At 40.0% G+C, this 15,732-nt stretch overlaps 2 protein-coding genes across 2 annotated transcripts in view; both read left to right on the top strand.

Moving 5' to 3' along the window:
• LOC109474771 (E3 ubiquitin-protein ligase RNF213-like) overlaps positions 1–8,100 on the top strand; it is a 122,127-nt gene extending 114,027 nt beyond the window's left edge. The window contains 8 exon segments of the mRNA XM_019775133.1: positions 153–367; positions 2,940–3,093; positions 3,372–3,540; positions 4,084–4,175; positions 5,841–6,083; positions 6,738–6,879; positions 7,235–7,318; positions 7,835–8,100. Coding sequence (XP_019630692.1) covers positions 153–367; positions 2,940–3,093; positions 3,372–3,540; positions 4,084–4,175; positions 5,841–6,083; positions 6,738–6,879; positions 7,235–7,318; positions 7,835–8,088 — 1,353 coding nt within the window. The 3' untranslated portion in view covers positions 8,089–8,100.
• A 601-nt stretch (positions 8,101–8,701) lies between these two features.
• Positions 8,702–14,736, top strand: LOC109474772 (E3 ubiquitin-protein ligase rnf213-alpha-like). The gene is made up of 6 exons (XM_019775134.1): positions 8,702–8,998; positions 9,789–9,863; positions 10,089–10,286; positions 12,366–12,455; positions 13,270–13,433; positions 13,780–14,736. The coding sequence occupies exons 1-6, from the start codon at positions 8,735–8,737 to the stop codon at positions 13,964–13,966; spliced, it is 978 nt and encodes a 325-aa protein (XP_019630693.1). The 5' UTR covers positions 8,702–8,734; the 3' UTR covers positions 13,967–14,736.
• Positions 14,737–15,732: the final 996 nt, after the last annotated feature.

Below are 15,732 nucleotides of genomic sequence, written 5' to 3'. Positions count from 1 at the left end.
GGCTACCGCGGGCGTTATGACTTAGTCCCTTCATGGCCGAGGATTTCACCACTAAAAGTGGTCAATTCCACAGCCGGATGGTGATCATTTTTCCAAAGCCCATTGCCACAGAATTAACCACATAATTTTGACTAAATCTTTTCTTATTTCAGCATTCTTACTTCCCAACTATGCCAGAAGACATGTTGATGGAGGTACGTCAGGCGCTAGGAGCACAGTCACTCGGCTGGTACCAGTGTACTAACGGACACCCTTACTCCATCGGCGAGTGTCATAAACCCATGGAGGAAAGCCGCTGTCCTGACTGTGGGGCGGCCATTGGAGGGCTTGACCACCGTCCTGTCCAGGGAGTGCAGGATGCTAGAAAGTGAGAATTTATCAAAGATACATTACGTCAAAATGTATTTAAATTTCTCATTTTTTACTTATTATTTATTATTATTACTCAAGGTGACTTAAGGGAAGATAGTTAGCCATAAGCCGTGAGGAATTGATTGTACATTGTGTGTCATCTTTGAAATACAATGTCCATGTACAGCTGTGATATTGGGTAAGATAATGCACACAAAAAAATTGCCATTATGATACTTACATTGTGTACTTAGTTAGTTAACATATATGTAAGGCCATGACTTTATCTTCGATCTGAGTCTGTCCTTGGCCACCTGATACAGTTCTTCTCCAGGTAATTTTAATTACCCTCCAAGTCTATAGAAGAACAGATTTTACATAACTGTAACTAGTTGTAGAGTCTGAGCTTTGCTCTAAGACTGTACTGCTCAGACTTTCATATTGTTTGTACGACTGAAGGAGCCTCTTACTGGCTTTGTCCAGGCATACTTTGATGTCCTTTTGCGCACCATCCTTTGAGCTCATGATGGCACCCAGGTAACACTAGGTGAAGACTTAGGCCTTCACTCACTGGTCTTCACCATCTATACTGATAGGGGGTTCAGAGGAGTGTTTATGTACATAACTTGGGTTAATTGTATTCATGTACAAACCTGTCTATTTGCCTCTTTCTTTTCCTGGAGCAGGTTGCGGGATATCCCAAAATATCCTACATCCCGATTATGCTTATCCTCAGCAATCTGTACTTTTTAGGAGACCATTTTATACCACGGAGATGGTCTGATACAGCTTCTTGCATTACCCATGTCAATTGCAATCAAGATCTGTATTGGTGAGACTGGATTCACCCCTGTCTAACACCAGACCTACCACAGAAGGGAATCATCCATTTGAGATTCTGCAGAAACCTTGCTTGGGATGGACCGTGTCTACATATTCCCCACCAGTTGTCACTGTTGCTAGTATGATATTTTTATCTATTGTTTGTATTAAAGAACTCCCTTCTTTGGGATTTTGAAGAAAAGGCCTTTGCTCCAGTTCTGTGGGATAGTTTCATGTTTCCAGATCTTCTAAGTGAACAGGTCTGTTAGGAGAAGTGTGCCTGTGGCACAGTCTGCCTTCATAAAGCTCTGCCTTTAGTGAGTCAATACCTGATGCTTTGCCATTCTTCAATCATTGGCTTACGTTGCTGTTTCCACTTCCTCATGAGATGGAGGGTTGGTATTGATGGGTAAATCTACTAGTAACTATAGTAACGTGTTATAATAATTATATAAGATCAGACTAAAGCTAAGAGCAACTCCTCCCACTAGGTGGAATTGCAAAGTGTTTGATACCTACAAGATACACACCCCAGAAACTAAGGTGAAGGTGAAGAAGAGCAAAACACAGTAGAAGCAAGATGGAAACTAGAAAGGCCAATATTTGCTTTGGAGCAAATACAGCGATGGGTTCACCACATTTTACGACATGGCAGGGAAAGAATGAGAAACACAAGGGAAAACAATGATTTACATTGATATAACTATAATATGAAGTAAAATACAACTAAAACAACAGTTGGATAGCTATTCCCTACTTTATTGGTTAGGATTTTTAATTGCATAATGCAAACTGTTGATGTTCAAAATAAAAAAAAAACGTCCATGCCCGGCATTCCAATGCTGGAGCAGGAAAGCTTGAAATACCTACCAAAACACTTGAATACAGACATACTGTCAGTATGGAAATGCTTCTGTGCAGGTGTTAATCAAGTTAAATCCCAACAGCCAATCAGCAAGAAGTATAGAGGAAAGCTGCATGCCTATTGGTTGATGCCCTGCATTCCATTCTGATGACTCATGCCCAAACGTGGTAAACAAGGCAGACTAACACAGTAATACATTTGCTATAACACAGCCAAAAAACTCAAATAAAACCATTCTAAAAGCCTGTATCACAATAATTTAAAAAACGCCTAGGGGTATTTGCCCACTGTACCTCCATACCAAATTTCAGGACCTTGGGCCCTAAAATGAAGAAGCTGAATCCATTTAAAAAATGGCAGGAGAAGAAGGAGAAGGAGAAGAAACATCAGAAAAAGCAATATGGTTTCACCACACCACTTCGTGGTGTGGTGAACCCATAATTATCATCATCATGATTATAAAAAAATATAACAACAGTGAAAAAGCTGAACAAGTGATTGGGTACAGAAAGAAGAAAGACAAGGAGTGGCTACATTATAGGCTCAACACTTTGAGGAAGTCTTAAACAGACTTGAACTGGATGATCCAGCAAAACCCGTACAATTTAAACCAGATGGTGGTCAATTTGGTTGATGGTGTGGCAGGTCAGTTTGTGGATGGTTTTGTGAGGATATAACCAAACCCCCATAACAAAAAAATTGCCATGGGATACGATAATCTTGGCTAGACTGGCAAATAATAGTTACGGGTTCTGCTCCATTTTCTTTTCCTGAAAACAGATAATATCACACTTTTTGACACGTCCTTGTTTCTGATGTACTACCTTCAACATAACTACTAAATAGATAAGTTCTGAATTTTGTTCTATTTATTTATCTTAAAATTTCCTGATTTCTTCAGCAATGATGCCACCAGACCTGGTCACATCCTGGGTCCTGCAGCAAACAGGCCGGCTGTGCCCATCGCTGAGCGAGACTTGACCGTTGTGGCCACCTGTGTTGTCATACTGGTCATGCATGCAGCCATGGTCAAGGCTGCAACCAATAATCCTCAGGTAGATTGGCCATTGTGTCAAGCCGAATCTTAATTTTATTGATAGTAAATGTGAGTGTAGAATGATAGAGGACTACTAAGAGTCAATCATTTCTAATTACATCAGATTAATCACCTTAACCAATCATATTAATTGCAGCAAAAGTTTGAAAACACACTATTCAGTCAACAATGATGACTGGTGATGGGCATACCATAGTCACTCTTCTCTCTGCAGGATTCCTACCATCATATTAGAACTTGACTGTCATTTATATAATATTATCCCCATGTTTTTAGGGTGTTGTTAATGTGATCGACCCCAGACCGCCCAATCTGTCACAGTTCCTGTGGCAGCACCTTGAACTTGACCTTCAGCAGCTGGGCCGTGCCCTTGGGAGGAGTGCAGACGATGCAGCCCTGTTCATGCACCTCATCCTGCACAACCTTCTCACACCGCAGGCACAAGGTAAGGAGGACAAAACTTGTCCAGAATTTCTCAAGTTTCAGCGCTGTATTTTTTTCTTCTTGCATTGAATTACGTGATTGACAGTGTATATTCTGAAAATCAGGTTGGTTAAGTATACTTAGAGTTTTCTTTTACACAACCAAACTATTTACCTTGCTGACGTTTCGGTGTCCGTCAGACACCTTCCTCAGAGACTGACTGGAGTTCTGCTTCTTGCTCCTATATGATTTTTTTACGTTCTAATACAATTGAAAGTGATGTGTATGCTAGTATGATCTTGTAGATGACAAATACATTGTATTTTCAATCTACATCAGACATTATTAAGATTCTTTTACTTTTGAAAACCTTCATAGTTACATTTAATGGTTGAAGCAAGTTGATTGCTACTGTTAATGATAATGACTGTATTCTCTAGTATTAGTGGAAACATCACATGATCAATCATCTTTTACTCAAAAAACATCAAGTTGGCATGTAACAATAGCTGATAACCAGTACCAAACTACAAGTAACCATCCGTTGTGGCTTGTTACTCCACAGCAGCGGCTGCAGGTGACTGGTCCTCCAAGGCTAGGCGGACTCAGTGGGAGAAGGCCTTCATGGTCAGATGTGTCAACCCCATCCTACACCAGGTAAGGATGGAGTCTTTCTGGGCAGGCTGTACAGCTGGACTTGTTCAACTTCTAACATAAGTTCATTTTAGATAGTGATGAAGAATATTTTGGAGGAATCACAGGAGATTCATAAAATTCAGATATTATTATGTGCAATATACTAGTAGAGGGATAAATCTCTTTGAGTACTCTAGCTGACAACTGAGATCTCATCACAAAGGACAAGACCAAAAGAGAGCTGGAAGAGATCTGTCCCCATTAGAATAGACTCCAAAGAGAACTGCTGTTACAGTAGATAATCCTTCTTGACACCTAATGTTGGACCCCCTCAGATACAGTCACTTGTTTTGAACAATAGCTAATTAATTGGAGATTAGCGTCTAACCCTAACAATGACATAAAAACAACAACATGGCAGCCATGTTTTCACAGGTGATTTTGAAAGAGACTTTTCAATCAATGGGAAATTTCGTAACAAAACAGTAACAGTGTAAAAAGAGACTTTTTAGCATTTGGGAGAACATTATGCCTAATCCAAAGGGAACTGCTGAGTACTCAATTGTCTGCTACCTATAGAGTAGAGATTTATCCCTCTACTAGTAATGAATGTCTTCCCCATTGATGTCCTTATTTTGATTTTATCCTCCTACAGTTAAAGCAGCTATAGCACAAGACTTAGTACATTTCTTGATATGAAGTCCAAAGCAAGCTTGCGGGTTAATTATTTAATACATGTAAGTTAGAGTCAAGATTTCAATGATGAGGTTCATCAGTCATGTAAAACGAACACTTCATAGAATATTCCTCAATCAGTGACTGTTTTTGAAAGGAAGAAACATTTTGGACTTGAGCAGAATGGTTCTAAAGGTTTGAGATCGGCTTTATTTTTGGGGAGGGGGGCTTATTTTTCACAATTTTCTGATCAAACGTACGCATTAGAAGCTCCGCCCGCCAACCCTAGTATATAGGAATCGCATACTAGGGTTGGCAGCCAGAGCTTCTAAGGCATGCAAATAGACCAAGGAAATGTCCAAGATACAGTACAATTTTGCATAATGTAAACCATATATTAAATTATCTTCTTCTTTGGCACTTCAGTCTAGCAGACCATCTTTGTGCCTCTATCTGGTGACTTCTTGTATGGCTTGAAAGTCAGCCTTGGTTTTGCAAACCCTGTTGTGTGTGTGCTGTGTAGTTAGGGTTACAATTTGTGCTACAGCCTTTCGCAGTCTTCGTTTCTCTGCTGCAGCTTCTCCCCATCTTTTGTCTGCATCTACAACACCATTCTGCACAACTCTGCGCTAGGCAGCTCTGTCCTCAGCCTGCACTTCCCATGGCAGGTGTCTGTTGAGATGCCGCATGACTTCATGTCTCTCTTGCAAATATCCTTGAAACGCAGTGTTGGACGGCCAACTCGTCAGGATCCAGAGGTTAGTTGTCCATACAGAACATCCTTTGAAATCCGTCCGTCCTCTATGCGCCTGACATGTCGTAGCCAGCGGAGCTGGCATTGGCTAAGGATGGAGTAGATGCACTGTATTTTTGTTTGTTGCAAGATGACATTGTTGGGTACTTGCTGGAGACATTGGATTTTGCCAATACCGATACATATACCGTATATACTGTATTACAATATACTATCAGTTAATTTAAATACACTGACTCTTGGCTTGTCCTGTGTAGGGTCTAGACGCCATGCTGCAGCAGGCCAACGCAGCCCTGCACAACGACGACCGACTCAGTAACAACCCGCTCCTGCAGCTCCTGTCTGAGGAGGTGACCCTCAGCGAGAGGCTGGACCTGGACAGGCTGGCAGACCTGCCAGAGATGTGGAGACACCGGCCGCAGATCAACCTGGAGAGTCTGACTCAAACCATGGCAGAGAACCAGCTGCAGCTGCCTGTGCTGGAGAAGTTCATTGCTGAGGTACAGTATACACGTACACCTATCTGCCAATAATAGCATCATGCTTACATGTACTCAAAATCCTGAAATGTTCACTGTGGTTCCCTTTTCACATCGACACCTTTCCACTACTGTGTCAGATGTGTCATTACTGTACTACAGATTTGTTTCAACTGCATATTCAAAACATGATCAGAGGCGGCGGCAGGAAATTTTGACTGGGGGAGTGAGATTTGTATGGAACGTTAACCCACTATCGAGCACCAAGTCGCCCCACTGCCGCCCCCCCCCCTCGCCGCCGCCGCCACTGATGATGAATAGTTCTTTTCCTCTCCTACTGTGACATTAAGTCCAATGAATTTACAATGATTGATGATCACATAGTACTTTCTATTATTTTCAGTCTACCCTTATTGGCCTAAATATTTGGAATGAATGCAACAGCAACAACCAATAAAGTTATCTCAAATTTTCAAATTTACATATACATGCTGCTATATATACACATGTTCTTGCTCTTGTAGCTTCAACTGGCTTCCAATTTTGCAAAAATGTTTGTTCTACATAATTGTTCATTGTACATTAAAACCATTCATTTATATATCCTTGACCTCGTTCATTAAACAGATTTTTTGTGTGTCAGTCTGACCATCTCATTTCTCCACATGGATATAGAAAGAGGTACTGGAGGCCATGAGACACCTGCCAGACATCCTCCGTCTGCAGAAGCTGCTCATCACCCAGTATCAGGGACACATTGATGTAGCCGAGGCAATGTCCATCAAGGTCAGCGACTTCCTCAACAAACAGCCTAAAGGTGAGTGAGCTACTCTGAAACAAATAAATCTTGAAGGTAACAATTTCCAGAAAAATTTGTGAAGAAAAGACACTGGACATCAGCATGATATGTGCCTGTAATAGACAAGCTCTGAATGATCTACATAAATTTTTGTGTATTAGAACTGGATGTTAAAGGTTTGCCAAACAAATTTCAGTTGTTACTAAGTCTAAGAATAGAAAGTCTGCAAAATCAAAAAGGCATTACCTTTAAATCGTACCAAATAAAAATTATAAGACTTAGTCCTTTGGGTGAAGCAGATTGGATTTTGTACAGTAAATAATAACATAGCGTCTCTGACAACAAATCCTCTAACTCGCCCCCCCCCCCCAAGGTGCTGTGTACGAGGAGTTCCGGCAGCTGGTGGAAAGTTTCCGTGTCACCTGGAACCTGATACGCCACCTGCTGGCCAGAACCAGTAAGTGCAGGAGTGACATACATTTTGTAGCAGAACGGTTGGGTACATGTAAAAGTGATGTCAGTCATGATGTAAACTTTTGCCAGCAGATGTACATAAGCAGGTCACCGGTGGGATGGCAGGAGGAGATTAACCTATTCCCCAGTACTGACTTCAGGTCAGACCGTCTGCTTCGATGGATTTCTTGTCTCATCATCATTATTGTCTCAGTGAAACTATAATATAGTGATTTCAGAGTGGAAAATACTGATTAAAAATTCATGTACCTTGCCTGGGTAACATCATATGACTTAGAATCACTTGGACCACAACCAAACTCTTATTCTTTCAAAAGTTTTGTTAGTCCTGCTGTATGTACAATGTACTTTGTAGAATTAATTTCACCTGACTATTGAAGCAGTTAGATAAAAAAAGAATTAGCTTGTGGTTCAAGAACTAGCCTTTGTTTCTCCACTGTTATAAACTACAGTTTGTATTCACCAATGTCTTATAATGATTTGTTCTTCACTTCCTCAGCATCTCAGGCAGTGACGAGAGAGCTGTGCCAAACAACCTTTGACCCCATCAGGACCAGCCTGTACCATCTCCTCCCCATCAAGAGAACCGTTGTGCCGACCTCCTGCTCCACAGCGCTGGTGCTGTTCCTGGCCAGCGCACACAACAGCTTTGTACAGGAGACACAGGGTCATGCAGTTGCACAGAACTCTGGGTATGAATATACATGTATAACACACGTACATGTTCTAAATGAGCAGATTCTGAAGGACTAACAAAACATTGCCTTGAAAGAATAAGGTCACCTGCTGCCCCTGGTGCTGTGTGTAACATGTGTGTTACATGTGTGTTTCATGTGCGTTAAGCCAGGGTCATAAGATGCCGTACATGTTTTTTGTCCGTACGTTTTTTGGGGAGGCCACGTCCGCTACATTTTTCTGAAAACGTGGGGAAGGAGTGGCATGAGCAGTACGTGAACGCACGTCACTCTCACACAGTTGCACGCCACGCCTGGCCATGAGCGGTTGCGTGCATTGTTTGTTGTGCAAGTGGTTAATGAGTTGTATGATTGTGCTAATAATGTACAATCTCTGTGCGATTGCCACTATACCATATGTAGACCGTACTTACACGTGCTGTGTTCCTACGGTACATACCGGTACTCACAGAGCATGTGCGTTGTCCATACTGGCTCATACGGGGGGGGGGGTGAATCCACAGCCATAACGCAGAGAAAGTTTTACATGCACTTACCAGTAACATGCTACGGCATGTTTGCCTGCTCCAAAATCTGTTGGATTCCATATGGAGGCAGTACTCACCACTTACTGATTCCAAAAATTTGCCCTTGTTTTTGCACGTAGACAGCACGCAGATGGATGGGTTGTGACCCTCACTTTACATGTGTTACATGGGTGTTACATGGGTATTGCATGTGTGTTACATGTGTGTAAACCTGTTTTTCTTTCTCTCCTCAGTACCAGTAGGTCTGTCCTCCTGAGCAATGTGAACACGGCCCATGTGGTGTGCTGTCACCCTGAACAGGACCTGCTGCCCCTGGTGCTGTCCCACTGCTGTTACTCGCTGGCGGTGGGGGAGGGCACCAGGGTGGAGTACGACCTCCCCACGCTGGAGAGACAGCTGGTGGAACGCTTCGTCTTGGGAAAACCCAGGATCAATGATGACGTGGGGATCTTACCTTTTACAATGCACCACTAGTACTTGTGACCATAGATTTGATCTTTCTCTCCATACATGTAAGGTGCTTTGGTTCAAAACTGTGAAATCTATCTGCAACACCTTTTGAAATTCTGTCCTGAACTGTAAACCAAAACTCTATTTTTAAGGACCCAGGGTAGATTCGATGCTGAAATCATGGAGGAAAGTTGTGATGTTTGGAAACTAATTACATGTACTAGTGAGTGGGTAGTGTTACTCCATGAAGGAAGTATCCCTCCTGCAGGGGTATTTTGAATTTTTTTTTTTTCATTCGTAGGTAAAACTCACAGTTCCCTTTGTTTTGTTATACATTCTATAGGCCCTTTTCAAAATTTAATGTGTTTGCAGCTAAAAGTCATGGCTCTCTCCATTGTATTTCTATGTAATTGGGTATCTGGTGTGCCGTACATTATATCCGACATTTTTTTTCTTTTCACCGTAGCAGTTTATATATTGAGGTATTACTAAATGCATATTTCAGAAACACAATCCTGTGGCCATAGGTTTAAGTTGTTGTCTGGTAGGCGAAGTTCTGTCTAATGAGCAGATATAAGTTGGGTGTTGTGTATCTGTTATTGTTGCAAGTATCTGTTGGAATTGTCACCTATGCACTTGTTAACATTTCAAAACATGCTGTATTTTATTCTGACATGATTTTGTGTTGCAAGTAATGTTTAGGATGAGGTGGTGCATGAGGTGGTGCCTTTTCATATCAATTTTAATTTATTGATGTAAATTTGTTTTTTGTGTGTTTCAGTTTGAAATATTCATCTTCAGACAAGAGACCAAGAATGTTGCTATGTACAAGAGCTTGAGAGACAAGATTCCACAGGTACATGATTGTACAATGTCATGTATGTTGAACACTCAATGTGGAAAGCAATCAAGATATACTATTATGGCTGTTAGCATAAGATCCTGATTCATGAATAGTTGTTAGCAGGTGGAAAGCATAAAAAATCACTGGAGTACATGTACAATGGCTTCATGGTTCTGGCAGTGTCCTTGAAGCCAATATATCTTGCTTCAATTTGCCTTTTTGTTCCCATTCCATCAGGAGCCTCTATCCAAAGCTGTGCAGATGCAAATCCTCCAAGAGCTGGGGACTCTCACCAATGTTTGCTCCTCTCTGGCTGCTGTGGACATTGCCTTGATCTTCCTGGCAACTACTGGAGGAGACCCCAACACCCCTATCAGGGAGTACTTACACCGGGTGTTGAAAATGAAAGCGACGGCAGGCTTGCGCAGTATGAAGGTCAGTCCAAATGTCATGACTTTAATGTCATTAATGTCACATGTTTTTCGAGGTACATGTTCTTTTATCTGTCAATGGTCAGAGTTGTGGCAATAGCAAATCTTCATGTAAAGAATGGAGCATGTTACGGGGGGGGGGGATAATTGTATATAATTACATTAAGAATTTAACGGGGTGCCCTAACTTCACACATGCCCTAACTTTGAACGGATTTTTGACTGATCTTATTGATAATAATATCTGGATAATACATGTATCAGTATTGGTATAGCCAGTATAACAGCCCTTCAGTGTAAACTGCCAGCTCTGCAGGCACATGGCACTGCGGCAGCTTGCTATTTATGCAGAAGTGCGGCATATTTGTTGCCACTGACTTTGGTTGGATTAAAAAGGTAAAAAAGTTAGTCAATCCATACAGCTGTTATTTGCACATTGAAATTTTAGTTCAATCTAGTACATAATATTTACTGATTGTTTTGCCTAAAAAAAAGATTTTTTACCAGCACACAATCATCACTGAGTGCATGATTGGGGGTTCTCACCTGTGCAGAGGACGTGACAACAGAGAAAGTGTATTGACAATGGAGGGTGCAGGGGCGATTTATTGAACAATTCAGAGTAAAGTTGTTACTGTAACAACTTTACTGTACAAGTCATGTATTTCTTTCACGTATTTCTGGGTCAGTGTGCCATTTACCCCAATATCAGGTTAATGTCATAATAGCTGATGCCATGCAATTTATAACAGGAGTGAATGGGAAATGGTTTGGGTTTTCATAATTTTATGCAAATCCTATAGGTTTATTCCAATGTCAGTGATGCAAATAGTTGGAGAGCGCAAGTATTGATGGTGCTGAAAAGAGGTTGGTGGACAAGGGAGTCCAGTCCGATTGGCGGAAAAAGCAGTCCGGTGGTTTCTGCGAAAATGTACGAAAGAACATAGTTTTTACGTACAATTATTTTTTTCTTGTGTGGGTGTGTACTTCGAGTTTCTATGGGTACTTCGAGTTTCTATGAGGACTTAGAGTTTCTATGGGTACTTAAGCGATTTAATCAGGTTACTTACATGCAAGCAGGATTGGCACTGGAAATCTCGTCAGTTGACCGCTTCATCTTTTGACTAATCATTATTACTTATATGTAAGTACCGGAAGTACAATTGTAAGAAAGAATCCCGTAATAATTAACTTTTGTTTATTGTGGATAGGTGACCTGTATGTATAGAAACTACACAGTTTGGTATAAACAACAGAACCAGAAAGTTCTCAAGTGACATGACTACATAACGTACATTATGTGGGTAAGCAGGACTAGGTAGCGGTGATGACCCCTAGTGACCTGACATAAAACACCACCAGATTCCCAACCGGACAGCACCCTAATACTAATACAAATTGTAAGTTCCCATACAAACTCTAAACTCTAAGGGCTCACAGAAACTCTAAGTATACCCATAGACACTCTAAGTACTCATAAAAACTCGAAGTACCCATAGAAACTCGACGTGCAGCGCACACACTAGAAAAAATAATAATAATAATTGAATGTACCTATGGTAGATTTTCGTAGAAACCACCGGACTGCTTTTTCCACCCCAAAATCGGACTGGACTGCTTTTTCCGCCAATCGGACTGGACTCCTTTTTCCACCAACCCGCTGAAAAGAGGGTCACTTCGTTAAGGGCGGCTCGTGCACAGAAAATATGACACACAACTGTAACATTCATTTTGTACATATTAAGAACATAAAACTCTACAAAAAAAATTTGCGTCTCTGAGTGTTTGTTTGCATTCCCCATGATTTCCCCATGACTGGATTGTGTTTTTGCCGTCAAAGGAAAGCTAACCTACAATAAAAGTCAGTTCTTATTTCTGCCTTCATAAATTCATCACCAACTTCTGAAGACAGCAAAATTACAATGCATGCAAAGTTAGGACACATTGTCTAAATGTAACATATAGATCTAGAATTCTTCCATAAGATGTGCTGACTCTTCATGTAGGATTTTGTGAATTAGATAATTTACAGTTTAATGTATTCCAGATAGCCACTTGTTAATGAACAACTTTGATTCTCCAGGCCAACCAGCACTGCCGTCGCAAACACATCCTGTCTCTATGGCAACTGTTGGCCGTACAGCGAGCAAGAATGTCCCTGGAAAATGGTCAGGTAGGCATGGAGCATTTTTCCACTCAAGCTTTCATGCAGTTTGATAGACTGGAGTGATTAACAATTGGTTCTATTTAACTAATCTGAAACAAGTCATGTGCCCGATCATCTGTTGCAACAGACTGGACTCTTCAGGGGTCGAAATAACCCTCTGTGTGCAACTTGGTGCAAGTAAATTTGGTGTCGTGCAACTAATTTTTTGCCTGCTTGCACCATGGTGCAAGTTTGCTTTATCCACTGTTACTACCTGTAGAATTACCCAATAATATTAATTAATAAAGAACTGGAGTGGAAAGGAACAAAACCAGAATCCATGAAGTTTTTCTTCATTTTTTGTAAGTAACAGAAGGTTACTATCTACGTCGCTGCCAGCGGATGTTTCCCATCACTTCTGTATTTTTGGAGGGTGCAACTATTTTTCTTCTGGTGCAAGTATTTTTCTTTTCATTTGCACCAGTGCAAGTTGGCCCTAAAATCTATTTCGACCCCTGACTCTTTGATGGAGGCATTATTGATGCAACAAAAAATACAGGAACTACCAGTACTAAAACAAAAAACACAATCTAACTACAAATGATTCTACTTCCCAAAAAGTAAAGGCGACATATTAAGCTATACTAGCCCATTACAACCAGGTGATGTAATTATTTGATTATTTTGATATTACATATTAGTACATGTAGGATGCTATATGCACCTGTGTAATGTACTGTAACAAACTATGTCTACGACTGTAAGTCTTAGAACAGAAATTAACAAGTGTTAATGGAAATACATGAAATCAAAACGAAGAACAATCACTTTTTCCAAACAGGATCCATTTGAGGACATGCCTCAGCAGTATGCAGAGAAACTGGACATGTCCGAAGTCAAGACTCTGAAGGAGGCCTTGATACACATCAATGTTGACGCCCTTCTGGCTGAGCTGTATGAATTCATCGCTGTTGCAGAAGAACAAACCAGGCACCCTGATTGGGAGTAAGCTTGACTTCACTTCACTTCTTTGTTTTGAAAAATTAGAATTGACCACTTTTATCTTGCAAAAATCTTAGACTCTAAGATAAAGGGCAAATACAAGTAGTGAAGGCAGATGAAAAGTGATATTGCTGCTTTGAGGAAATGTTAAATGTTGGCACATGTTGGAAATTGCAGGCTGATGCATTTTAAATGTTTCCTTGTATGGATGGTTTCCCCTTGTGTTAAGAAAAAGAAAGAACACTATTAATGGTACATTGTTACCCAAACTGGCTTACTATGTAAAGCCACAGGTACAACTGCCATCTGTTTCAAAGTGTCCTCTGTTTCCCCTCCCCTCTCTATGTAGTATTCTGTCTACCCTGGATGCTTACATTGCTGCCAAGAACACTCCTAAAGTGGAGGGGCTGAAGGAACACTTCCCACCAACCATCCTGCTGAAGCATCTTTACTGTACATGGAGGATAGTGGCAGCGTACAGGCCACATGAGGATCGAGAGACGTCAAGGAGAGACACAAACACGTTCAGACGCTGAGAGACCAAATTTACTGCATGGGACAACAAATTACTAGCATCGTACTAAGAGCTATTGCTGGATCTATAGAACTGATTCAGAAATTATTTGTGCAACAGATATGTCAGATTATGAGCAACAATTTTTTCTGCAATGATGCAACATACAAGTGGTATATGATGTAGAAATTTATGCATGATTTACATGGAATATCATATATGGAATTGTATTTGTTTGCTTGCTTGCTTTAAAAACCAGTAATGTTACATTAAACTTTGTATGACTTCGTTATATGATCTGATTTGTTTGTTTTCCTTGTTATTTTCATTCTTTTGTTTTAATCGTTAATTTTTATGTTAATTATCTAATCAGTTTACTCTGTAACAGTTACCTGAATTACACGTACAAGACTTTTGTTTAATTTCTTTTAGTTAGTTTACACACTTCAGTTATTATTTCCATGTCTTGATTTTGTTTAATTAATCAATTATTTCATTGTTTGATTTTGATGTTTAATTCAAATATGTTTTGTCATAAGTTACCTTTGTTTGGGGTAGGCCCTTTAAAAAACCACCTAGGTTTCTGACCTATCCTGCATATTATTTGATGGTTAATCATTTGATTGTGTAATTTTTTTAATATACGGCGTGAAAATGGTAAATAAATAAATAAATGGGAAAAATTGAAAGATGGTAGTATCTAGAAGCGAAAAAAATGTGAATGGGTTGAAATAAGGATACATGTATGTCCTTAGGCCACACCAATTTAATTTGTTGGTTCTCGGATTTTTTTCAGAAAAAATATGAAGCGACAGGGCAAAAAAAATAAAAATAAAAACAGGTCTAGGGATCCTATTATAGGCTTAAATGCTACAAAATGAGCCATGAAGTCAACACAAAAGGCTGGGTTAAAATTCAAACATTGAATTTTGAACTTTTAATCAAACCACTGCAATGATAGATGGGAAAACTGTAACAACTAGGAAGAAAAGGACTTTCCTTAACTGTTGGGGGGGGGGCAAAACATGAGCATTTTTCAGTTGATTCAGGACCAGAATCAATTTTTTTTTGCAAATCAGAAAAAAACAAAGAGGCGAATCCGAGAACCAACAAATTAAATTGGTGTGGCCTTAGGGTGGAAAATATATTACCTGTGCATTGTACATGTAGTACTGTTACATGCTACATGTAAGGGCAGCTGGAGAGTCTTACATTTTTTTTTGTGCATTGTATTTTTACATGTAGGTAATACGTATACTGTGTGACATGGTGTTGTAGGGAGAACCATACATTGTTTTTAACATAAAACATGTGGAACATTCAAATTAGTACATGTATGCAGTGACCACAAGAGTATCACCAGAATATATGAAAAATATATACATGTATTAAGCATTCCAGCAAGTGTAGGGATAGGTGCATTAGCAACCTGCAAGTTTTATGGATGTGAATGATACAAAATGATTGTTTATATATATGTCAGTCAGTATGATTGTAGATGGCTTGTAATTGTAGAGATTTTTGTTTGTTACGGAAATCTACTGAGGTCTCTGTGCTGGAGCAATGTCAGAAATTTATTAATGTGTTTGTTATAGAATAAGTTTTGAATTTTTTCTTCTTGCTCGTTTCTCACTGACTAGTGTGATGAACTTCGACTTTGAGAATTCCAATTTGAAAGAAATACAAAGATACCAGGATGAATGCAAAGTGCCCATGAACTGGAACAGTGCATAGTACATGTATTTCTTATTTCATCAGGTCAAAGAAGTTTGATGTAAGGTTTGTGAT

This window comes from Branchiostoma belcheri, unplaced genomic scaffold (assembly GCF_001625305.1).
Source record: "Branchiostoma belcheri isolate BF01 breed outbred unplaced genomic scaffold, Haploidv18h27 scaffold319, whole genome shotgun sequence".
Classification (NCBI taxonomy): domain Eukaryota; kingdom Metazoa; phylum Chordata; class Leptocardii; order Amphioxiformes; family Branchiostomatidae; genus Branchiostoma; species Branchiostoma belcheri.
The sequence above is the reverse complement of the archived record's forward strand: the minus strand, read 5'-3'. Positions and strand labels throughout refer to the sequence as shown.